General features: G+C 35.9%; 1 protein-coding gene across 1 annotated transcript; it reads right to left on the bottom strand.

Moving 5' to 3' along the window:
- Window positions 1–757: 757 nt before the first annotated feature.
- On the bottom strand, window positions 758–26,245 carry LOC137403638 (uncharacterized). Its single transcript, XM_068089618.1, has 11 exons — window positions 26,133–26,245; window positions 25,856–26,002; window positions 23,706–25,742; window positions 19,958–20,131; window positions 17,563–17,775; window positions 13,898–14,128; window positions 11,291–11,441; window positions 6,307–6,446; window positions 3,893–4,076; window positions 1,344–1,578; window positions 758–1,188 (listed from the first exon to the last, which is right to left on the bottom strand). The coding sequence occupies exons 1-11, from the start codon at window positions 26,148–26,150 to the stop codon at window positions 1,149–1,151; spliced, it is 3,570 nt and encodes a 1,189-aa protein (XP_067945719.1). The 5' UTR covers window positions 26,151–26,245; the 3' UTR covers window positions 758–1,148.
- Between the last annotated feature and the right edge of the window lie 977 nt (window positions 26,246–27,222).

Here is a 27,222-nt window from a genome sequence, read left to right as displayed (position 1 = left end):
TGTAACAGCGCTTTTATAATAAATCGAATCTAAAAATCATAAAATTGCAAAGAAATCCCTACCTTGTACTTTCAAAAAACTGTTTCAGCTGAGATTTGTTCTGAAAGCTAATTTTAGCTGAAAGGATTCCGCCTTGAAGTTCAACTTTTATAGAAGCCTTTAGTAACCATAATGCCTTTCACTAACATCATGTGACTAGCAACCTCTAAGCTGTTAAGTTTGGTAAAGGCTGCGCGCTTGTAAGAGCACTGGTGAACAAGTAGTAGCTCTGTGATCTTGACTAAACACGTGTGGGCCCTGTGGTAAGAGCACCTGAATAATCAAAAATAGTCAGAGTTCCAGAGAACAGCCATTGAATATTTCTCCAGGATTTGTCCATCCCTGTGGTGTCAAGCTGTTGAATTATGCGTAGAGGGCAATTCAGGCTCAAATGCCCTTCTTATCATCATATGCTTGAACACTCAGTTAAGAGTTTCAGTTTTGAAGAGATTCCATGGGTTTAGAAAACTTTTGGAAGAAATGGAGAGCTTTTGGAAGAATGAATTTGCTTCTCTCCGATTTTTAGAGCTTTTAAATTCTTGTCCAAGCTTTTGCAAAAAATGTCTAAATATACATTCAAACTTCCCCTACTGAATGTACGTAGCTATAAATGGTTTTGCCTAAAGATCGATAATTTTCAGAAAGCATATGTGTGAAAACTTACTAAAATTGTTTATTTGTTACTTCTGTTAAAAAAATACTCTGAATATTTGGTCACTGATTAACTATTTTATAATTTATTAAAAATAAACATTTAAAAGGGACATATAGCTTTCATATTCCTACACATAGAAAAGAAAATTATCTCGTGAACATCAATCCAGTTATATAAAGGTTAAAGGTTAATCACACATAAGAACACATACAGACTAGTAAGTAATGTATAACTATTTACTAACAACGAGCTACATGTAGCTCTGTGTAGTCACTAGCAAACATGGAGCACCAAAATCCTTCATAATATATAAACCCTGTAAAAGTGCAAATACAATTGTGAATATGGTTCACTACACAAGTTTTAAACAATAATATGCAAGGAACTCATAAGGTCTGCTGGCATATCATATAAAGCATTAAAAATTGGGTCACCGGCATTCCAGAGTACAGGATCAGATAACTCCATCAATGTCAATATTATCTTTGTTACATCTGTGACCAAAAATGGTTGACATACTATAAATAGGCTACTGTGACATGGTACACAACAAACTTACAAATCAATCAAAAATAGGCATAAAAATAGTCAAAGTTATAGGAGAATATAACTCCATTGATGTCAATATTTCCAAAAATGGATTACGTACTCAGGGTAAGCTGCTGCATCATGATAGACGACAAATATAGAAGGATTTCGTTCACTGTCTACAGTTGAGTGATACTGTGTTGGTAAATTCGTTGTGGTGGTGGAGCTGTTGCCTAGTTTATATCGACCAGTTACAACCTTGGCGAGGATGATGCACCTCTCACCTTGACCTGAGCAATATTTAGTGGAGTACTTAGATTGAGTAGAGAAGTAAGTACCCTGTCCATATGCCACGCCTAAAACAGTGATTTTAAACAGATTGACTTTGAAAAAATATTGTAAAGTTAAGAATAATTGGGAGCATCTTTTCGTATTTAAACCAAGAGAACTCCGGCCCAAAATTGTTGAATCATTGACTTGTGAGTTAGCCAATGATTAGCCTAGTTACCCTTCATCCCAAAATGTGTGGCAAAGATTTTAGTGGTGTAATGAAAGGGAAGTATAATTGACCAATCACAATGCGTGATGATGCCATTGTGCGCATTGATTGTTCAAATAAAGTGTTAATTTTACTGTGAAACGTGAGAATTAGGAAACGTTTTAGCAAGTTTATCACACGCTATTATAATTGATTCACATTCTACTTTAAAGGTTGACTTGCAATAAAATTCCCATTACAGTTATTTGGTATCAAAAGATGTTGTGCTGTAGGTGCAAAACATGTGGAAAGGTGATTACAAGCTCTTAAAAGCTCAAAAACGAACAAAAAATCGCAGCCACATGAGACCGCCGTAGACTGGATTCTCAAATGGTGCTACAAAGTTTATTATACGTTAATTATCAGCAAGTAAGTGAAGTAAAATATATGAACAGATAATGGTGTCTGCTATAATAGTCAAACCTGTTCCCATGATGCACAACTGAGAACAAATATGAACACTAACAGCGGAGATGATTGGTCGGTTCGCATCACCAGTGAACTCTTTGCAATCAAATCATTGGATCAGAGAAATAAAGCTGTTTATATATCCTTTTCTAGAATGTATGTGTACAAGCTGGTTTGTGTACAAGCTGGTTTGTGTACAAGCTGGTTTGTGTACAAGCTGGTTTGTATACAAACTGGCTTTTGTTACATTGACTTTCCAGAAGCGCTACACAGTGACTGAGGAACATAATTTGAAAATCTTTTGGCAAGACTATGCGCTATGTGGAGGATCCTCATAACTCGCACAACATAATATTATTCTCAACCTAACGACGGTAAAGCGTGGCAATAGAACTTTAAGCAATTCCCTTGGCTGTCATAAGCTCAAGCCAATTGGAATGTTATGCTACCACAGATCATGAGGGCCTTCAGAGCAACCCCACCTACAGCAACAGAGGAAACTAGACTATTTGATGCTGGGACGAAAATGTAGACTACCTGACATATTGCTAGGTAGAACGCATGATATAGATGAGACTACAAGAAGTGACCATGTCTCACATATGCGAAACAATATAATCACTATGTTTCCATGGTGCGCAGTACTGCGAAGCAGCCCCCTCCGAAGTCGAGGGGATTGTACCTGTCCATGCTGCGCAGTGGTTTTCAGCAAATTAGCCAGAGAAGAGAAATTGTATAAATCGAATTGCCTGATGGAGAAATAAAATCGATCACGGATACCGAACGTCATAAACGGTCTTTTTATGATTCTGTCGTCATTATACTTTTATTTACAATACACATTCACAACGTTTTACAAACCTTAACACACGTTTTACAAAGTAATATATTTTTAATAAGTATTTTTAAGTAATATATTATTTATACGTTAATTTAGGACTTGCCACCTATTTTTCGAAAAGTGTTGGCATCGATAACAAAGTCCAAGAAAGTAATCACCTCATCATCCTCGTGAATGCAGACCATAATTAAATTTAGGTGAAAGAAGATCGGAAGAATAGAAAAAAACAAGATTAGCAGGACAACCTTTGTACTAGTTTATGGCCCTCGAAGAATGCGTCTCCACGGCATGAGAGCTATGCGCAGCCACTGCGCAGTTGCTGTTTCCTTACTGCGAATTTGCACTGGCTTCGCACTGATAAGTGCGCAGTGATTTCAGTGCGAAGACGCCGTTTCCATGATTCGGAGATAGCGCAACTCCGAAGCACTGCGCATCATGGAAACATAGTGATTATAGTATCATATAATATATGATATTGTATGATAAATATAACATCATATATTATATTAATCATATTAATATATACGATGTTATCATTTATAATATATAATTACATCATATATTATATATGATTACATTATATATAATATATGATGTAATCTAAAATAAGGTAATATTATAGTGTGTTATATTAGAATGCATTATGTTACAATACAATATACTATACTGTATTATAAATGTATTTATAAGTTTTAATGATGAAGCAACTCCGACTATTTAATAATTAAATATAGAATGATGTTTAGGATGTGTTAATTGCTCATAATTCTACTCTTTTGGTGAGTAATAATTCTACACAAATGTTCCATATACTGACCTTTGTAAAACTTGTTCTCTTTATATTAATGATTATTACAAACATTCACATAAAATAATCTCTTACCATTCTTGCCAGCAAAGCTTCTATTGAACCCGTGTGCACAGATCTGCTTTGTACTCTCCACTGACGTTCCATGCCAGAGCTGAGTCTCTATGGAGTATGAGTTGTCATCTCTCAGTTCCTTCTTCACCTTGTTTTTCTGTGCTTCATACTGGGTATACAACTCCTCATTTTGTATGCGCAGAATCTACAAGAACATAGTCTTGTGGAAGTAAAAAAGCTGATCGTTTAGAGCGATAGCTCGGCATTACAGGTTCAAGACCAGTTGATTCCTAATCTTTTTCATTTAAACAAGTTTTTGAAAATTTTCTAAATCAGTCTGGCAAGTAAAAAGGTGTCCAAAGGCAGCTACTACATTGGCACAATTTAAAATGGCTACAATTTTAGGATTTGAACCATTGAGTTGCATCCTTCATTACAAACAAGCATGAAAAATGCGCAAAGGCTCTTTGAAAAAATAATGAATTCTACAAAAAAACATCTCTTCGCAGCATAAAATCACAAAATGTATATGCCCATCAAACTCATAGATGATCCACAAAGGTAAAAATCTAAGGCATACATAATAACTCAATTACTATTTCTATTTGAGCTTAGCTTGTAGTTTTGAGTTATTAACAATAATTCAGATACATTTGTAAATAGAAAGTTTGAGGCATTGTTAGATGACGTCTCCTCTCATAGTTGGAGTGAAAACCGTGTATCAACATACATATGTCTTTAAATTCTAATCTACGACAGTCTCGTGATGGCGACGATTAACTATTCATTTTTGAGCTTTTAAGAGTTTGTAATCACATTTGCACATATTTTGCACCTACAACACAGCAGAGTAAGACATGGTGAATCTTTTGATACCAAATAACTGTAATGAGAGTTTTGTGGCAAGTCAACCTTTGTCACAGCCAAGCATGCCACCATCTGCATCACTCAAACATCTTGCTGTATCATGGAACAATTATGTATATACTTACTACACATGACACTCTCTCACAGCAATGCCAGGGTACTAGTATATATAAATCAGTGGATTAGACGCTGCCATGGAGGTGAAGGCCCTACTTGATATGTTCAGAATATCATAAAGAAGAAAATAGTTAGTAATATCAGAGTATTGTTCAAGTTGTTTGTTCCATGCCCAGTTTTAGATTTCATGCTAGGAGCTAAAACTATTCTAGAGAATGTTTTTTTCACAAACATTCGAGTGAACACTAATTTGAGGAGTATAATTACCACATTGAAGCCTAGGCCAAAGATAATTCGGGGAATTGTTTTTCAACCTGATGCTATGCCTGAATTTCACTTTGTTTTTTTTGCAGTTTGTGGTTATGTAGAATTTAGAAATTTTAATCGCTTTATGACAATTATGTTTTCAGTATAATTGTGAAGGTTCAGGGAGATTGGCTTATTAGTTCTTGAGATATCGTTGAAATACTGAGGGCACTTTCAACCGAGAAATGAAAAATGACTGTGGACATAACAATAGTTTTTAATGGCGTACTGACTGAAATTATTGGTAATAAAGGATCAGAGATAGACAAAGCTAGAAAGCTTCTCCTCAATGACAAAAGCTTTAAACTAAACTATTAGCTTTTTTATTTATAGCAAATCTACACTCTATCTGACTCAGTGTACTGCAATCATTACATTTCTTCTCCTACCTCTAAAACATTACTTCTTTGAAAAAATGTAAAACAAAACTATTCACCCTACTTGATTTCTGTTTTTTTCTTTGAGTTCTACAAGCTTTGAGCTTCAACAAGCATCCAGTTTAACCGGAGTTGTGCTCCCCTAAATACTTTCAGTCAAAGAAAAGTTGTTAATACGGTCTTAGATACGGGGTCTGCATACATATACAAGACTAGGCATCAAAGTATTAAGGTGTTAATACGAGTTTAATCCGTTCTAGTCGATTTACTCATATCTCAAGGCACTATTTCCTATATAAAATAACTAAGTAAAAATTAAGCCGTTACCATATTATGAAAAACCAACTCAAGAGAATATTACAGTAGAAAAATTGTTTTTAATTGTTATAATTCAGTACCTAAACTAACAAAGTATATTATTATTAAAGTTATTGAAATATATTGGGTAAAGAAACTTAACCAACAGAAACTACATTATCTGCCACTGTTTATCCACTGCTTTTTTGTTACCTGTGCAACGCCGGGCATTCATCTAATAATGTATATATAACATCACAAAATTGAGGGATTTGGTACAACTCACCATCGCAAAATGATAGAAAAATATGTAAACATTCTAAAACACGATGCATAAAAAACCTTCTAGTAGCACCTACAGTACTAAATTAGACACAAGAGAGAACGATTACCAATGGTTGATAACTAGTTGGTACATATTGACCCACAGTCTTTCCATAGAAAAGCAATTGAAAGGCCAACAAGTCATACCTTGATAACAGATATATCTGTGCCACCAGACGTCTCTTCAAACTTTCTCATGACTTTTTTAAACTCTTCACAGCTTGCCTTCAAATCAACGTGTCCTCTGTCTCTTGCTGCTGCTGTCTGGTCCCAGTAAACAGGCAGAGCTAAGAGAATATTAACAGAGCTATTAATTAATAACTAAGTTATTAATAATAAGTTATTAATAATAATAATAACGGAGCTAAGAACAGACAACACTGAATATAGGCTATGGGCCGAGAAGGCAGAAGACCTCTAGAAATGATGTTCCGTTGGTACCCCCTTTCAGTGGCAACTTTTGCAGTGATTTAGACTAATTTGGGTATGGAAAATTCAAAACTGAAGAGTTGCCACGGTTGCCATTCCCACTTCTATGAGAAATTTGATAAAAATGATATTTCAGGATTTATCTTTCCTGTAAATAAGATTTCTTTTATAGAAGCATCAGATTTGCAACTTTTTATCATAATTAGTTTGCAGTGATTAAGAATGTCAGTGGTAAAGCTAAAATTCATCTTCTATCTATTTTCGAACATTCCATATCCTACGATTGTTACACGCACATGTAAACTATATACATGTATATACGTATATGTACATGTGTATATAATTGTATGGTTTAATAGCTTTATTTTACAAAAAACATTCAAAACACTATAATTATGTTTTATAACCTGACACTGATGAATCATAGAAAATAATAAGATACAAGATAAGTGCATTCATGGTTTGAGCTTTGAAATGACTTGTGTAGCCCGTAGCCCACACACAAGGCTTTCAAGAAATTAATTTGATAAACATTGACTAAGCACTAGTGTTGGGCCGGTAAGGAGTTATCGGCTTTTACCAACATCGAGTGATTATCGGTATCCAAAAAACCAATCATTTTCGGTGACAGCTAGTTATCCGCGGCCGGTTTGATATGATCGGTATTTATCCGTGAAAGCCTATCGGTAATTGGTTATCCGGAAAGAATTTTGTATTTGACAGGCTACAGCATTACCAGCGACGCGTGCACGGGGGAATCTTCCGCATAATTAGTCGCTTATAAAAGAACTCATTTGACGTCTCACCCACAATCGCTATGTAACGGATTTAGAAAGAAATGAAAAAGAAAAAATCGCGCGTGTCAATTGATGTTATGGTTAATAGCAAACACGCATCTTTGAGGAACATGCTAATCAAAAAGAGTCGCTCAGCGCACATTGGCAATCCCACCTTTTTTCTCAGACATTCTGAAAACATAACACATGCAAATTATATTATAACTCTTTCTTCAACGAACATTCCCACGCTTACCTATAGGTATCTAGTATTATATTACGTCCTACATTGATAAAAAGTAAAACGTAATATACGTTTTATATTTGATCAAATATGAAACGTATATCACGTTTTATATTTGATAAAACTCCCGTTTGATATTTGATACGTTTGATATATTTATACGTTTTATATTTGATTTACCCCCACCTGCGTTGTATAAAAATGGGCAGTAGGTAAGCTGAAGTTGAACACACACTGAAAACCATATACCGAACCACAATACCAAACTTTCTTAGTTGGCAAAGGATACCGAAGATGGTAAATACCGGGGATACCGACACCGGGAAAACCGATAAAAAATTGCAAGGATATCCTATCCGGCACTAAATTATATACTGGCCCAGCAGTACTAAGCACACAGGTCAAACACTTAGTCACTGTCTAAAAAGCTGAAAAACAACATTTTTTAAAGAGCCTGAAAGGCCTGTTTCCAATGGTGTATGCCTTCAACTTGTCTGCAAGGGCTACCAGATTTAAAATATATGGGAATGTGATCACAATCTCTTAAAAGCTAAAAAACGAACAGTTAATCGCAGCCACACGAGACCGCCGTAGTTTGGATTCTCTTTCCAAAACGGCTCAAATGTGATGTAGTTGTGGGAGATGGTTTCTGTTTACACTTTCATGCAACCTTATTTGTCGAAATATTTTCACAAATATACTTCACGCATTCAATAAAACCATGTCTGTTGTTCTTACGCGTCTGTTTCATCGTCATTGTAATGTTGTCACTTTCAGCATTGATATCTTATAACCTACTGTGAAAATTTGTTTAATTTTTTAACCTTAGCTCGAAGGAGTACATTTCGTTCTCTGATAACCATGAGGCGCCTGTTGATCACCTGCGATAATCGAAAAATGCCGCAGAAATTATACGCGCTGTTTGACAGGAAGTATGGGTCACATGATCAGATTACGACTAGACGATTAGATCAAGCCGAAACAAAACTGTAAAGTAGCGAGCATCTATATTTGATAGGGCTCTTCGGTAAAACCCGAAGTGTTTGTCAAAAACTAGAGATACTAGAAGTTTTATATTGAGCCTTTTATTGGCCTTTCCATTCACATGAGAAAATCCCGTGTCAAAACAATAACCAAATGGATTGACTACGTCAGAGAAATAAACTGATTACAATCTACGGTGGTTTCGTGATGGCGGCGAGTAGCTGTTCGTTTTTGAGCTCTTAAGAGCTTGTAATCACATTTCCACATATTTTGCACCGACAACACGGCAGAGTAAGACATGGTGAATCTTTTGATACCAAATAACTGTAACGTGATTTTTTCAGCCCTGGGTAGCTGCCAAGCAAGACTAATACTGAAATGATGATGTTTTTGTATGGTTTCTCTAAAGTATAGAATAGGATATACTCCAATGATTGACTACACATCCAAAGTCAATTGCTAACCCCAACTAAGAATTCTTGCCCCAACATTGACCTACATACCACCAAATGTTATAGTCTCCGAGAACTTCCCTGTTTTGTACGTCGACCAATGAACGTTTTATCGTAGCTTCTCTTTTCTAATAAATCTGTTGGCCTCTTCCAATGAAGAGAAGAACACTGTTGACATTTTTTCACAATATCTCCCATTAAAATTCCCGGGAATCTTGTATCAAAACATGACTGTTTCCAATTTAACAGCAAGCAGTCTAAACGTCATCTATGCTCAAATAGATTGTTTACAAATTTCACCTTTCGTTTGAATTCTAAATATGATTATGCTTCAATAAATATACTGTCGTTGATAATGGTAATGAAATCACATCGATTAAATTGTGACCTGCAGACTGCAGTGGTGTGGTCCTAGGCCTATATGTAAATTGCGCTACCGCGAGATCACGCAATGCTTGAAATTAATTAGCCTCAGATACCTTGAAATATCCCAGCTCTTTTTGTAAGACTGTTGATATAAGCTACTAATAATACTACTAATAATAATGCTAATAATAATCACCAATTATTATTTTCTATGATTCATCAGTGTCAGGTTATATAACATAATTATAGTGTTTTGAATTTTTTTTGTACAATAAAGCTATTAAACCATACAATTATATACACATGTACATATACGTATATACATGGATATAGTTCACATGTGGCTGTAACAATAGTAGGATATGGAATGTTCGAAAATAGATAGAAGATGACTTTTAATGTTAATGACATTCTAAATCACTGCCAAGGAATTATGATAGAAGTTGCAACTCTGATGCTTCTATGGAAGGAATCTTATTTACAGGGGAGATAAATCCTAAAATATCATTTTTATCAAATTTCTCATAGAAGAAGGAATGGCAGCCGCGGCAACTCTTCAGTTTTGAATTCTCCATACCAAAATTAGTCTAAATCACTGCAGAAATTGCCACTGAAAGGGGGTGCCAACAAAAATGCAAGATAAACTGTCTTGGCCTATGGCCTAATATAATGGCCTCAGCCTTGAACTCTTCAAAAGGTTTTGTGGGACAATTGCCAACACCTATCAATGCCTTTTAGTGGTCTTTGTGCAGCGCATTCATTCGGCTCATGTTTGCATTCACGTCCTGGTTCTCTATAGCCATGGTTCCCTGTAGCCATGGTTCCCTGTAGCCATGGTTCACTATATTTATAGTTCAATATAGCCATAGTTCACTATAATAGTTTTGGCTGTATATAGCCACAGTTCACCGTAGCCATGGTTCAGCACAGCCACAGTTAACTATAGCCATATGGGGTTAATCCTTTCAGACAATTTTTATCTATGCTAAATTAGTCACACCTATGGGCATATTTTTATATCTTTATTTGGTTACATCCTGTTTAAGTCACTCGACAGCAGAAAAGCAATGATAGCGATAGATACACTAGGTGAATATATAAAGCATTAAGATGTACAAATAATATAATACAACGTAACAAACTAAACAAAATAATATAGATAAGTAATAAATCAACAAAAGAAAGTTTATATTGCTAATTTATTTTAGAGACCCATGCAAGGTTTAGACTCAGCAACGAGCAGATAACTCCAATTGAGAGTACCCAAGTTTATATTATTTTCAATTGTTTTACACTTTGATTACAACTTGTTCCAGGTTACCATTTAATTTATGAAACTGTAATGTTTGGAAAAAAGTTTGTCCTATGTAGAGTAAACTATTTGGTAGATATTACATCAAATGTTAAAAGATTGTAAGAAGATATGTTCATAAGTTGAAATTGTCTGCACGTGTTGTCCCAGAAATGAGGTGTTATAACATTTCGTTGTTGTTTCTAAGCTCACTTGTAACCACAAAAACAAGGATTGAATTATAATAAGGCATAATTTCTGCTGAAATTTTAATTACACTCTAATCCTAGCTAGAGTTTTGCTTGGTAACAATTACAAAATTAAATACTTGCAAAAGCCGACAACACCAAGTATAAGAGATGTGATAAAACAACTGAGCTTATATTTATGGCACTGCTAAGGTATCTTTTCTTAACTCATTTACTAACGAAATACAAATCATCTAATATAGTGAGTGCTACTTCTTGCATATCAACAAACGTTACCTGCTACTGGAGGCAGTTGAACTACCAACAAAACAAAAAAACAGAAAACTCAAGAAACTAGGGGATCTTGCAGAAAATGGTAAGAGAAGTAAATATCATCTTACCAGAAACGGATTTCTTATGAAGGATGAGGTTTATCTCCTCTTTCATGCTGTTCACATCATCCTTTAAACCTTCCAGCCAGATGTTTGTCTTGTCAAGTTGAAACAAAATTTCTAAGTTCTTGTTGACAGCCTTCTTGTATATATCATCCACCTGTATCATATGGTTATATAATATATGACATAACAACCCAACAACCTTTGAGTATATATCATCCACCCGTACCGTATGGTTATATAATATATGACATAACAACCAACAACCTTTGAGTAGATGTCATCCACCTGTATCATATGGTTATATAATATATGACATAACAACCCAACAACCTTTGAGTATATATCATCCACCCGTACCGTATGGTTATATAATATATGACATAACAACCAACAACCTTTGAGTAGATATCATCCGCCTGTATCATATGGTTATATAATATATGACATAACAACCCAACAACCTTTGAGTATATATCATCCACCCGTATCATATGGTTATATAATATATGACATAACAACCCAACAACCTTTGAGTAGATATCATCCACCCGTACCGTATGGTTATATAATATATGACATAACAACCCAACAACCTTTGAGTATATATCATCCACCCGTATCATATGGTTATATAATATATGACATAACAACCAACAACCTTTGAATAGATATCATACACCTGTATCATATGATTATATAATATATGACATAACAACACACAACCTTTGAGTATATATCATCCACCTGTATCATATGGTTATATAATATATGACATAACAACCCAACAACCTTTGAGTAGATATCATCCACCCGTACCGTATGGTTATATAATATATGACATAACAACCCAACAACCTTTGAGTATATATCATCCACCCGTATCATATGGTTATATAATATATGACATAACAACCAACAACCTTTGAATAGATATCATACACCCGTATCATATGATTATATAATATATGACATAACAACACACAACCTTTGAGTATATATCATCCACCCGTACCGTATGGTTGTATGGTTATATAACATATGACATAACAACCCAACAACCTTTGAGTATATATCATCCACCCGTATCATATGGTTATATAATATATGACATAACAACCAACAACCTTTGAATAGATATCATACACCCGTATCATATGATTATATAATATATGACATAACAACACACAACCTTTGAGTATATATCATCCACCCGTACCGTATGGTTGTATGGTTATATAACATATGACATAACAACCAACAACCTTTGAATAGATTTCATCCACTTGTATCATATGGTTATATAATATATAACAGAACAACCAACAACCTTTGAGTAGATACCATCCACCTGTACCATATGACTATATAATATATGACATAACAACCCAGCAACCTTTGAGTAGATATCATCCACCTGTATCATATGATAATATAATATACAACATAACAACCAACAACCTTTGAGTAGATATCATCTACCTGTATCATATGATTATATAATATATGACATAACAACCAACAACCTTTGAGTAGATATCATCTTTCTGTATCATATGGTTATATAATATATGACATAACAACCCAACAACCTTTGAGTAGATATCATCCACCTGTATCATATGATTATATAATATATGACATAACAACCCAACAACCTTTGAGTAGATATCATCCACCTGTATCATATGATTATATAATATATGACATAATAACCCAACAACTATATCATCTTCCTGTATCATATGGTTTAACTAGCTGTGCCACCCAGCGTTGCCTGGCTAATAAAAAAGTCTTTGGACAGAAAATTGATTTGTATGTAACATATAACAACGTTTGCCATTCTAACTTGATTCAAAAGCTAAAATGTGATTCCCTGCGGAACAGGTGAAACAAGCATTTAATGCATTGCCAAAACATGAAACTTAGCCAATAACTTCATTTGCAATCTCTGTAAACTTACAACTCACGAGCTATAGTAATCAATGGAATGTTTTCATGTGAGTTTGTCTATGATCACTCAAGTAACTCAAGTCAAGTTGTAAGTTAATCAAGACTTACAGCGGTCCGCTAAGTAGACATTTTTAAATAAAAAAGGCAAAGAATAAAAAATACAGACTTTTTTCTAATTAGATAACAACATGTAAACATTTGAAATTTTGTTATTTTACACAAAAACCTAGAGCTGTACTAGCATCGGGAGGAAGAAACTAAATGATTAATATTTTCTAAGCCTATCAAAATAGGATCAACGTTGTTAATGTTTTAGTTATGTAAAAATGTCCAAGCATAAAGGATTTGTGTTGCTAGCTTCACAAGGACCACATAAATGAATAACTCAGAGCGCTTTGATTTTAATACTGCTAGACTTATGATTACAAATAAAAGAATTAAACAATTTATAAGCAAGCACAAATGGGCTCTAAACCTCATCTTGCCTGTGCCTTTTATATGAATCTTGGCTAAAAGGCATGCCTCCTTAAGTACTATTGGCTAAACTGAGTTGTGCCGAGCTGGGTAGAGCCATGCTGCCCTGAACTGAGTCGAAGTACTGTCCCTTAGACAAACATACCAGATTTAACACAGCAGCCGATATAACAGCTCTAAACTTACCTCTTCTTGAGTGAGCTTCTCTATAGCGCCTTTCTGTGGGTAATTCAGCCAATCTGTAGAGCTTATGCTATGCTGAAGGTCTGTCTCAACTCTCTGAAAAGCATTCTGTACATCAGCGGCACTGACACCTTTGAAGGTCAACTTGATGGATTCAGCTGGCTGGAATACAGGGGCGATGACAAGAGGGGCACTTGATGTAGGCTTGTATCGAGAGTACTCCTTTTGGAAAGCCTGACAAAAAAAACTCCTGATAAGAAAATGAGAAGGGCCTTGCACCAGAACTCAGGCTAAAATTCTTTGCATAGTATCGCCAGGCCACCTCAAACAATGACATTCAAATTAACCTCCTGAATAGAGACCTAGTAGTAGTGATATTCATACTAACCACCTGAATAGAGACCTAGTAGCAGTGATATTCATACTAACCACTTGAATATTGACCTAGTAATAGTGATATTCATACTAACCATCTGAATAGAGACCTAGTAGTAGTAATATTCATACTAATCACCTGAACAGAGACCTAGTAGTAGTGATATTCATACTAACCACCTGAATAGAGACCTAGTAGTAGTGATATTCATACTAACCACCTGAATAGAGACCTAGTAGTAGTGATATTCATACTAACCACTTGAATAGAGACCTAGTAGTAGTGATATTCATATTAACCACCTGAATAGAGACCTACTAGTAGTGATATTCATACTAACCACCTGAATAGAGACCTAGTAGTAGTGATATTCATACTAACCACTTGAATAGAGACCTAGTAGTAGTGATATTCATACTAACCATCTGAATAGAGACCTAGTAGTAGTAATATTCATACTAATCACCTGAACAGAGACCTAGTAGTAGTGATATTCATACTAACCACCTGAATAGAGACCTAGTAGTAGTGATATTCATACTAACCACCTGAATAGAGACCTAGTAGTAGTGATATTCATACTAACCACCTGAATAGAGACCTAGTAGTAGTGATACTCATACTAACTACCTGAATAGAGACCTAGTAGTAGTGATATTCATACTAACCACCTGAATAGAGACCTAGTAGTAGTGAAATTAATACTAACCACCTGAATAGAGACCTAGTGGTAGTGATATTCATACTAACCACCTGAATAGAGACCTAGCAGTAGTGATATTCATACTAACCACTTGAATAGAGACCTAGTAGTAGTGAAATTAATACTAACCACCTGAATAGAGACCTAGTGGTAGTAATATTCATACTAACCACCTGAACAGAGACCTAGTAGTAGTGATATTCATACTAACTACCTGAATAGAGACCTAGTAGTAGTGATATTCATACTAACCACCTGAATAGAGACCTAGTAGTAGTGATACTCATACTAACTACCTGAATAGAGACCTAGTAGTAGTGATATTCATACTAACCACCTGAATAGAGACCTAGTAGTAGTGAAATTAATACTAACCACCTGAATAGAGACCTAGTGGTAGTGATATTCATACTAACCACCTGAATAGAGACCTAGCAGTAGTGATATTCATACTAACCACTTAAATAGAGACCTAGTAGTAGTGAAATTAATACTAACCACCTGAATAGAGACCTAGTGGTAGTAATATTCATACTAACCACCTGAACAGAGACCTAGTAGTAGTGATATTCATACTAACTACCTGAATAGAGACCTAGTAGTAGTGATATTCATACTAACCACCTGAATAGAGACCTAGTAGTAGTGATATTCATACTAACCTCCTGAATAGAGACCTAGTAGTAGTGATATTCATACTAACCACCTGAATAGAGACCTACTAGTAGTGATATTCATACTAACCACTTGAATAGAGACCTACTAGTAGTGATATTCATACTAACCACTTGAATAGAGACCTAGTAGTAGTGATATTCATACTAACCACCTGAATAGAGACCTAGTAGTAGTGATATTCATACTAACCACCTGAATAGAGACCTAGCAGTAGTGATACTCATACTAACCACCTGAATAGAGACCTAGTAGTAGTGATATTCATACTAACCACCTGAATAGAGACCTAGTAGTAGTGATATTCATACTAACCACCTGAATAGAGACCTAGTAGTAGTGATATTCATACTAACCACCTGAATAGAGACCTAGCAGTAGTGATACTCATACTAACCACCTGAATAGAGACCTAGTAGTAGTGATATTCATACTAACCACCTGAATAGAGACCTAGTAGTAGTGATATTCATACTAACCACCTGAATAGAGACCTAGTAGTAGTGATACTCATACTAACCACCTGAATAGAGACCTAGTAGTAGTGATATTCATATTAACCACCTGAATAGAGACCTAGTAGTAGTGATATTCATACTAACCACCTGAATAGAGACCTAGTAGTAGTGATATTCATACTAACCACTTGAATAGAGACCTAGTAGTAGTGATATTCATACTAACCACCTGAATAGAGACCTAGTAGTAGTGATATTCATATTAACCACCTGAATAGAGACCTAGTAGTAGTGATATTCATACTAACCACCTGAATAGAGACCTAGTAGTAGTGATATTCATACTAACCACCTGAATAGAGACCTAGTAGTAGTGATATTCATACTAACCACCTGAATAGAGACCTAGTAGTAGTGATATTCATACTAACCACCTGAATATTGACCTAGTAGTAGTGATATTCATACTAACCACCTGAATAGAGACCTAGTAGTAGTGATATTCATACTAACCACCTGAATATTGACCTAGTAGTAGTGATATTCATACTAACCACCTGAATAGAGACCTAGTAGTAGTGATATTCATACTAACCACTTGAATAGAGACCTAGTAGTAGTGATATTCATACTAACCACCTGAATAGAGACCTAGTAGTAGTGATATTCATACTAACCATCTGAATAGAGACCTAGTAGTAGTGATATTCATACTAACCTCCTGAATGGAGACCTAGTAGTAGTGATATTCATACTAACCACCTGAATAGAGACCTAGTAGTAGTGATATTCATACTAACCATCTGAATAGAGACCTAGTAGTAGTGATATTCATACTAACCTCCTGAATATTGACCTAGTAGTAGTGATATTCATACTAACCACCTGAATAGAGACCTAGTAGTAGTGATATTCATACTAACCACTTGAATAGAGACCTAGTAGTAGTGATATTCATACTAACCACCTGAATAGAGACCTAGTAGTAGTGATATTCATACTAACCACCTGAATAGAGACCTAGTAGTAGTGATATTCATACTAACCACCTGAATAGAGACCTAGTAGTAATGATATTCATACTAACCACCTGAATAGAGACCTAGTAGTAATGATATTCATACTAACCACCTGAATAGAGACCTAGTAGTAGTGATATTCATACTAACCACCTGAATAGAGACCTAGCAGTAGTGATACTCATACTAACCACCTGAATAGAGACCTAGTAGTAGTGATACTCATACTAACCACCTGAATAGAGACCTAGTAGTAGTGATATTCATACTAACCACCTGAATAGAGACCTAGTAGTAGTGATACTCATACTAACCACCTGAATAGAGACCTAGTAGTAGTGATATTCATACTAACCACCTGAATAGAGACCTAGTAGTAGTGATACTCATACTAACCACCTGAATAGAGACCTAGTAGTAGTGATATTCACACTAACCTCCTGAACGTTGGTTGCTGTTGGATGTACCACAATTGTGACTGATTTAGGATTGGCAACAGTATGAATCATGCACTCTAGCAAAGTGGCAATCATAACTTTAGCCACTTCCTCGGGAGGATAACCAAGGCCTCCCGTACCAATGACTGGAACAGCAATGCTTTGGCATAAAACCAAAGCATTAAATGCTTTCTCTAAGTTGTCTTGCAGAGCCTAAAACGTGAATAACAAACAATAGTTGCACACTAAAAGGGTAGGTCAGGCCTGAATTTTAAAGCACACATGAGCCATTCTACCAGAAACTAAATACTATGTTCTTAAAAAGAGTACGTTCCCAAATAAAGCCATATAAGTCATCTTACTTGAAGTGCAGGTAAATCAGCTTGTTTTGTAATCCTGCATCACTGCACAGGTGTTAGAGTTTACAGAGTCAAGTAAACGCACTCATATATTTGTTTGTTGCAAGCACTCAATCAAAAACTTTCGCGATCAGATCAAAGATTATTATTAACAACATCGAAATCAAGTAAACTAGCACAACTACTAAAATCCTTGCCTTTTAACCAAAAGATCTTATGAATGGGTTAAAAAAGAAAAACGCTATATGACTTGTGGTGATACACCGGCATGCCATTGTTAAAAAATTTGAACAAATTTAAAAGATTGAAAGACTACTTCAAACAACTTGTTACTTTGTTGCTCGATGAAATACATTTCTAAATATTGTAAAAATATGATATTTGCAAGCCTTACAAAAACTTTTAATTTATATACAAAACCAAAAAATGAGACAGTTTACAATCAAGCATCAAAATGTGCAGGTTGGACTAGGATTAAGCCAAGTTTCTGAGATGGTTGGTCCATGGAACCATCATCGACTTTCAATTTAAGGTTTGCTCTTTGATCTTCGCAGCAAAAATTTTTGATCATCCACTTTGTGCTAGATTTGATCTCGTACCTCCCTTTCACCAGGCGACAATCCAACCAATTAAGCTACGCAAGATGCAATTGACTCGTTAGGCGATATGTTGGTTAAAATACATATAACAGTCTATGTTAGCATTGAAGCTTGCTCTCACAGCTCTTATTAGTAAGTTTAGCAATACGGATACTACCTTGCTCAAATTAGTTATTGGCAATGTGCCAGGCTAATGGCAAGCAACCACATTACCTGTCACTGTTTATAAGCTGTTTTTAATACCCGTGCAATGCCAAACATTTAGCTAGTAGTTAAATGTTACTATGCAATGAGATTTTCAACTTCTACTTCACTATCTGCTGCTAAAACTAACTTCTATAATCTTTGCAAATCAAACAGCTTTCTAGTTGTTAGTTTTGTTTTTTACTCTTCTTTTAATAACGAAGAAAACATTATTATTAATATTGTTTATTATAACAAGAGTCAGGTTCATCCATTTGTTCCAAACCATAGTTGAATGTAGAGATAAAAGATCACGATAAATGGGATTTGAACTCATGACATTCAACTTGCTAGACCAACACTCACACCACTGCACCAATCAACTACCTCTAGCAATTGTCACAAATTGCCAGAGATAGAGAGCCCATAGCTGTTCTAGGCTACTAGTAATAACAACAACAGTAATGAGCAAGGCATTAGAATGAATAATCATTACTATGATGAAAGCTGTACAAATCCCCCATTAGAGGCCTAAAAAACACTTGCTTGACACGGGATTCGATCTCATAACTGTTGGCCTGGTAGACGGACCCTTTATCACCTGCACTAATCAACTGCCTTGACACAGTGGCAAATAATCATGCAGTAAGTTATTACACCTGATGATCTCTTGCGGCGCGCCTGTCCTAAGCCCTGCTTGCAGGCTTCAGATGATTTTAGGCTTGAGATTTCACAGTGAAAAACTGCAAGAGAGACTTTTGAGACGACGATGTCATGCTGAATTCTGAAAAAATCGTGACAACCTTGAAATATTTTGTGAAGAATTGTGATGCATTGACAATGGCCGCAACTCGAACCCCAGGCAATGGTTACAAAAAAGGTTGGAACTCAGCTATGTTTACTGACTATGCTAGTAACTGATTTTTAATTTTAAGTAGTGGTTATTCTCTTTTTTCAAAAAGCCAACAACTCTAATTCGCAAATTTTAACTATTCGCGGAATTGTCTGCCCTCCAATTTTTAAATCCATCCAATAATATCCCTTGTAGTGTACTTATAAACAAAATAAGATTTGCTGACTAAGTAACCCATAAGAAAGATGGCCAATACAATCAAACTTTGATGTAATCTCCACTTGCTATACATTAACAACAGCAGCTAAAATAGGAAAAACTTTCCAGCTTTCATGCAAACTGCTCCGAAAAAGATTGCTCCATAAAATTAACAAGAGTAATAAACTGTTTAATGAACCTGCCTTGAGTCTGGCACCGGTATTGTTCCATGAAAGTGTTTGCAGATGAAAGACTGATACCCATCCCCGTTGATCCATTAAGACACTCTGCAGACCCTGTTGAAGACTATCTCCTGTAAGAGATTGGCGACCAATACTCCTTGCTATTACTCCTTGACTGCTTACAAGTCCGTCTGCCTAAACATAGACAAGACATTGCTTATTCAAAAATGTATTTAGTAATAGGGGGTCATAAGAAAGAACTGGTATGGCTTACGCTATCATTCAGCTGTCATCTCTTAACAAATCCCACTTTTTCATCATGTCTGTCTGTAACTCTGCGTAAACACTACAAGTTCCAAATTTTTTAGCTGATTTTGTCCAAACGTCCCACACATATGCTCCATGCTTAAGCAAAGAGTTGGCTGCAAAACTTTGCCTGTTCCTGAGAACCATAAATTAAACATGAAAGACATTTGGGCATCAATGAGTTTACTGTTAGTAGGTAATAAATTGATGAGAGAAATCGCTGCGCACATTTTCCAGTGTAATGACCGGTTATCTTTCATCGGTAGCTTTAATTGGTTACCTTAATCACTGTGTTAATGCCGAACAAATGAAATGATAAATTTCAAATACTATAACCTTATAACCATGTGTTAAGTGCTAATTGGTCAAACTGTGTAATGAACAGTATTATGTTGCTTTTAGACACACATGTTTTAAGATTAATATATGACATTTTTGACTGTAAAATCTTCAATCCAAGGGTTGAAAAATGCCGCACACTTTAAAAAGTATGTAGATTTGCGTTCTTAGATTTTAGACCGAGTTTACTCTACATCAAAGCCACATTTAATAATATTTGACTGTTTAATCTGTTTAAACAGTCAAATATGATTTAATGTTTAACAGCCAGAAGGTAGAATCTGTTTAAACAATTGTGTGAAATCTTTACTATAATAAGAGCCGTGTCTGTCTGTCTGAAGCCATACTTGAAGCATTCGGGAAAAATGCTTCACACAGGAATGGAACTCACGTATTCACATTGGTGAACCGACACGCTAACCATTACACCACTTTGCCATATATAAGAATAATTATGCACATATTTATTCCACATGATGATTTCTCACAGCGAACTAGTATTGATAAATTGTCACAACAGTGCACACAAATGAAGTTCTATTACCGTACTTTTCGGACTATTAGCCGCTACTTTTTTCTGATGATTTTAGCCATGCGGCTTATATAAGGGTGCAGCTAATCTGTGGCTTTTTCCTTCACCGCTAGGGCGCATTAACGGGGAATCTCTAATTAGTGCGCTTCTAGCGGTGAAAGAAAATACGAAACAATGCCTCACGGTACAGATAGGTTAGGCACTAAGTAAAAAAGTGTCGGATAATACGAAACTGTGCTGTTCGGCAGTGTTCCGTTTTAAATGGCGAAGTTGCTGCCGCATTAAAAGCAGTCTTGAGTCCTGCGGCCTATACAAAGGTGCGGCTTATGTATTGTTTTATTATCGTTTTTCGGAAAATAAAGCAGGTGCGGCTTATATAGGGGTGCGGTTTATTGTCTGAAAAGTACGGTATATGTTATAATGGCAGGATTGTTAAAAATCCATGATTCTTTAAAAAAAATTAAAAAATCGATTTTTATAGATTTTTTTTATTTAAATCGAATTTTTGATTTTTTTTTGTTTCAAAAAGATGTTTTGTGTTCTATATTGCAAGTTATTGCTATTAATTTGGAATTTATGATTTGCAAGGGTATTATGAAGTTTTATTACAACAATTAGGAAATGAAAAAACATTTACACAGTTAACACACGGCAAAAAGGACGCATAATTTATGCGTTGGACATTAAAAATTTAAAACCCAGAAACGAAGATGAAGAAATCCCCCGACAAAGTCGACGAAGGTAATTAGCTTAGTGTGTTTCTCATCAATTGCCCAGATTAATATAAGTGCTAAGTAAAGTGATTATAAAAGAGGTTAAGATTCGGTATTTATGACTCAATATATTGTCTGAATATCAGCTTAATGAATAACTGCAGATTTCAAACTCTTGGAGATGAGAAGCAAAATGCTTGTATAAGCAAATGCCTAGACATCTAGTCTTTTACTCAAATCAGTGCGGTCATTATTAAAGATTGAAATAAATTTAATTATCTACCAGACGACTTGTCTTCCCTTCCATTAGTTAACGAAAGGTGCAATGCTGTTTATAACCCCATCGTTATAAGCTATGGACAGTACAGTAATACTTCAACTTACGAGTGCTCCAACGTACGAGAAACTTGAGATACGAGCCAGCTTTCAAGCAAGTTTTAGCACTAACATATGAGCCATGTTTGAGATACGAGCACTTGAGTCAGTTGCCAAGTATGCCGGAGGTGTTTTATGAGAACAGCATCACTCTGTATTTTTCAACTGCTCAGGTTATACTGTTGTACCGTGTTTTTTGTGCACGATTTTCTGTGCAGAATTATGTGAATTAAAAGTACTGTGCGTAGACCGAAAGTTTGCCAGTAAAATGAAAGATAATACAAAGAAAAAGCAAATGATAACAGCCGATATTAAACGGAAAAATATTTAAAAATATGTGAAATGTGTATGCGTGATTCAGCTAGCTCGGCAATATGACAGAAATACATTCATAATTATCAAACAGAAGGATTATATTCAGGGCATTTAGTTCGCAAAAGGACTAACCATAGTTTCTAAACAGTGCAGCGATCTTCACGACCGCTGATGGCATTGGACAAACAATTGGCCGGTGACAGCGTAGCTGAAACGATGCTATGTGAAAAGGCCGGCGCTATCTATCCAAACTGTTTAATAGACATTCGGACAAGTTGGCTAGTGGTCGTGCGTTAACCATTTGTGACGACACCTGTGTTCGTCCTAATCGCAACATGTTGCAAGGGCGACAAAGGCAAACGTCCTTATATAGGTTTATCTTAAAACGGCTGGCTAGTCGTGAAAGCGAAAAAAGGAAAAATTTCTCGCTAACCAGCGAGAAATTTCAAACTATGAACGCCGAAGAAATTTTAATTACATTTAGTTGAGGTTTGCTACTAAGTTTGTCTTTTAACACTTTGATAAAATCTAAATTTATCAAAGTCAACTTTTGTAACAAAGGATAACTTATATCTCCCTTCCTGGCAAATGCGAGTGTTAACTACTATTGTATGTATTTAATTTTACATTTTAATTAATCACATATCTTTGCATTATTTTTTATTCGTTGCTTTTTGAAAGCATGTAGTACGTAAGGACAATAACCAACATGTTCTTTCTGTTACAATATCTTGTTTTGAGTGTTTTATTTGCTTTTTTTAGAGTATGGAAACCAATCAATATATATTTAATTGTTCTATATATAAATGAATTGCACCAACATGCGAGTAAATTGACATACGAGCTCAGTCTCGGAACGCATTAAGCTCGTAAGTTGAAGTATGACTGTAGGCTTCTAACCCTTCCCTACCAACTGTATTGCTGCACACAATGAGCTAGATTGCTAAAATGGTCTGCAAAAGAGCCTTCAGTGAGCTCAAGATACATAGCAAGGTTTATTTCAAACATATCTACCGCGTTATAGAATAAAAATCAATAAAATCATGATTTTTTGGGTGATTTAAATCAGATAAAAATCGCCTGATTTAAATCGGTTGATTTAAATCGTAACAACCCTGTATAATGGGAATATAGCATTCTTCAAATATAAAATGATGACTTAGAATACTATTTAGGAAAGATATCTCACCTCTATCGTAGATATATCACCGGTAACAATCTTTAAGCTGTTGAGCAATTGTTGATTGACTGATGGTGAAGGAACTGTGAATGTGAAACCAGATGCTGGCTTAGGTTGTGTAGGCACCGATGTTGGTTTAGGTTTTGCCGGAGATTGAGAAGTACCTCTTGTAGTTGATGGCGCTGAAAACCTTTCCCAGACCAAAGATATAAATCCAGATAAACTATTGCCCAAGTTTGAAGAAGACCCAGAAGAAGATGGCGGAGGTGAGACCGATCGAGGTGGACTCGGCGATACAGTTCTTCGAGGCGGACTAGGTGATGCCGTTCGAGTGTACATTGCTTGAGGAGATGGCTGTTTCACATAGCGCCTCCCAAGATTATGAGAAATGGTAGAGAAAATTGTATGTGAGAGTGTGCTAATGTCTTCCAACTTTGCTTTTCCAATGGGTGATTTTAACCAGGCTATTTCACCGGGCTTTCGATATTCAAAAGTCTTAGTGGATATATTCTTAATTGACTCAGTCAGTTTTTTCATGGAGGTGATAATAGATTCTGCGGAATGTGATTTAAGAACGCAGTAACCCTCTGATGAGAGACAATCCCATTCCGATGTAACGCCATCTTGATTGACTAAGTTTGCGTAATATTCTCTGTTTTTCAAGATTAGAGATTTAATTTCTGTGTTCAATTCAAAGCGTTTCTCGATACATTTAAATGGGTCTAAAAACCTCTCCAACTCCTTCATCACATTAGATTTATCTTCGCTTGTTCTTTGCGCAATGACCAACTGTTTCAATGACTTAGAATAGTGAACCCATGGACCATGTGACCCACATTCTCTTCTCAATGTTTTAAGGAAGCCAGTCCACTCAGGGTTAAGCGTAACACACTGAATCTCGCCGTCAGACAAGTGACCGGTTGGAGGATAGTTCCACTCAGTGACTAGCTTGCACACCAGCTCTAAAGCTAAGCTAGCATTCTGTCTGTTATCACTGCAAATATGAAAATTACCATTGCAAAAACCCCAGCCAGCGAAAACTTTGTGTTTTTTTAACTCATCAATGATTTCCCTAGCATCGATTGTGCAGAAGGATTGTGTAAACGCTTCAGACACTGGTGAAATTATGTTGGCTAGCTGTCCTGTAAGTTGATTGATTTTAAAAATTATATTCTGAATATTATCTTTGCTTCCTTCTACGGCCACTTCTGACGCTTTTAGGTCAATACGAATGGTTGCATCGACTTGTTTCATTTTTTGAGTTGTGAGTTTACGACCAACTATGTATCTCAACTTAGCAATATCCATTGACAGAATTTCGGTGGTACGACATTCATCGGCCCTTTCGGGCTCGATTGATGATTGGCTGGAAGAGAGCATATTATTCTCAAAAACTGCACTTTTGGAGTTGGGCATTTGATTATCATCTGTCTGGGTCTGACATGCGCTATGCCCGCCTCTACCACGAAAGCGCGTGCCTCTTTTGCGTTGCTGACCTGTGGATGTAAGTTGGTTGTTGGTAGGCAATGAGATATTTTGTGCAGCTTCTGTTTCAGAATTATTCTCTTCATGATATGACTGCGGCCTCCGTCGCGATCTAGTAGTTACTCTGTATCTGTGTGAAACCGATATTCGAGAACAACTTGGCTGGTCACTTTTTCTTTCCAACTCCCTTTCAAGAATGGCGGCATCACCATGAACTTGTGTAAAATTTTCTTCCGATTTACTGTGCTTAAAAGTTTGATGACTACCACGTCCTCGATAGCCCCTTACTCCTCTTCCTCTCCCTCTAGTTGAACCCTGAAAATTGGACGGAGGTGGGTTGGTGGAAGCAGCTAAATCATCATCAGATATGTAATCAGACGGGTCTGATGGCTCGCCAGAGCTGGAGTAGTAAGAGCTCCTGCTAGAGCTTCGTGATTTGCTAGGGCTTTGTGATCTGGTTGAGGAAGTTTGAGGTTGTGTTCGATGTGCCGTTTTGCTGGACTTGTACTCAACATGGATCTTACTACCATCTATGCTAGAGTCGTGAAAGAGGTCGATGGCCTGTAACGATAAGGTAAGCAGCATCTCAAAAGCAAGTTCATGACAACTACTAATATATGATTGGAAAAAGAGTAGTTTTCATGTAAAGAAAAAATTGAACTGAAGCGAACTACCTTTTGAGCTTGTTTGATTCCATAGAAGAATATAAGTGCAGTCCGAGGGGAGACTTTTAAAGCATTTTGAACTTTCCCGGCCTTTCCGAATATCTTCTTTAGATCTGCTGCAGTAGTTGATGCACTCAGTTGCTTCACATACACACCCTGAAAATAAAAAGATGCTGAAGTGTTCCTTTAATTGACAAAATGATTGGGTTGATAAAATTAGTTGATAAAAACAATTGGGTTGTGAAATATCAATTTTTTCGCAGCAATGTGAACTATTAAATATTACCTTAGACTTTGATGCCATTATGTCCACTTGGATGCTTCCTTCAACAGTTTCTTCGACATTATAATTTTAGCCTCCGGCAGTAGAAGTCAAAAGCCGTCCATGATTACACACCCTGGCAATGAAATGAATTTTTAAAAAACTTTTTTCAGATTGAAAGCTAAGTTCCAAAATATAGTAACTTCACCACACCCTGAGGCTGCACAGTCGGATTCTCAGTGCCTAGCAACATTTCAAAACATCAACAACTCATGTGAAGAATATTCCATTTTCAACAGACCATGTTGAGATATTTCTGTTCAAATCATTAAGATTAGTTCCTTGACTTTAGTTTTTACCCACACTAGTTAATCCCACTTTGTCATTGTGAGTGTGCGTGCGGGCGTGTGTAAACAACCCGCTAATTGTTCCTAATTTTTTGGTCTATTTTATGCAAACTTCATATGCATACTGATTTAAAAAATCCATGTGGTTCCTGAAAGCCATCCTCTTAAAAACCCGTCTGATGAAAAGCTCAAGCGTGTCCCTTGACATTCTTTAAGGACAACTGCCCGCAAAGAACGTGTTATTGGATTGTTGTCATGAAGGAGGTATAGCGAGTCATTTTGAAAATCTACATTCGCACTTCGAGTTATTCTCAGACTTTTTGTTATTCTCATACTTTACCTCTCATTTCATGACCATTTGCCACTGTAATTTTTGCTAAACCAAAGGGCTATCAAAGAATTTTAGTTTTGAGGCTATCAAAAACTTTTAAAATGATATTTGTTTGATTATATAGCATGAATCTGTATTTTATAAAAGACTATCATTTTATCTCAAAAAATTTAATGATTACCATTAAGATTAAGCAGCCAGTTCTCAGTACAATGTCAAACCCAAAAATGTATGAGTTTGGTGCTGAAAACAATGCCCAGTGTAGATTTAGAGTAAAATGATTAAAACCGCCATGAGCAATTTAGGTTTATATCAGCTGGGTTTTGGGCTGAGAATGTAGCATTAATTCCACTCGTTTTAAAAAAGGTTTTAGACAAAAAGCAATATAGTATCTCACTTATTGCATCTATACAACTCTTATAGTGGTCTCTCTCCA

This window comes from Watersipora subatra, chromosome 9 (genome assembly GCF_963576615.1).
Source record: "Watersipora subatra chromosome 9, tzWatSuba1.1, whole genome shotgun sequence".
NCBI lineage: Eukaryota > Metazoa > Bryozoa > Gymnolaemata > Cheilostomatida > Watersiporidae > Watersipora > Watersipora subatra.
This window is presented reverse-complemented; position numbering and strand designations above follow the sequence as displayed.

What these genes read in the sequence shown, in the direction of transcription:
- LOC137403638 (XM_068089618.1), bottom strand. An exon ending in GTGATATATCTACGATAGAG is followed by an intron (nt 20,132 to 23,705) that starts GTGAGATATCTT and finishes GTCTATGTTTAG; the next exon opens with GCAGACGGACTTGTAAGCAG. An exon ending in GATGCAGCAGCTTACCCTGA is followed by an intron (nt 1,189 to 1,343) that starts GTACGTAATCCA and finishes TTTTGGTCACAG; the next exon opens with ATGTAACAAAGATAATATTG.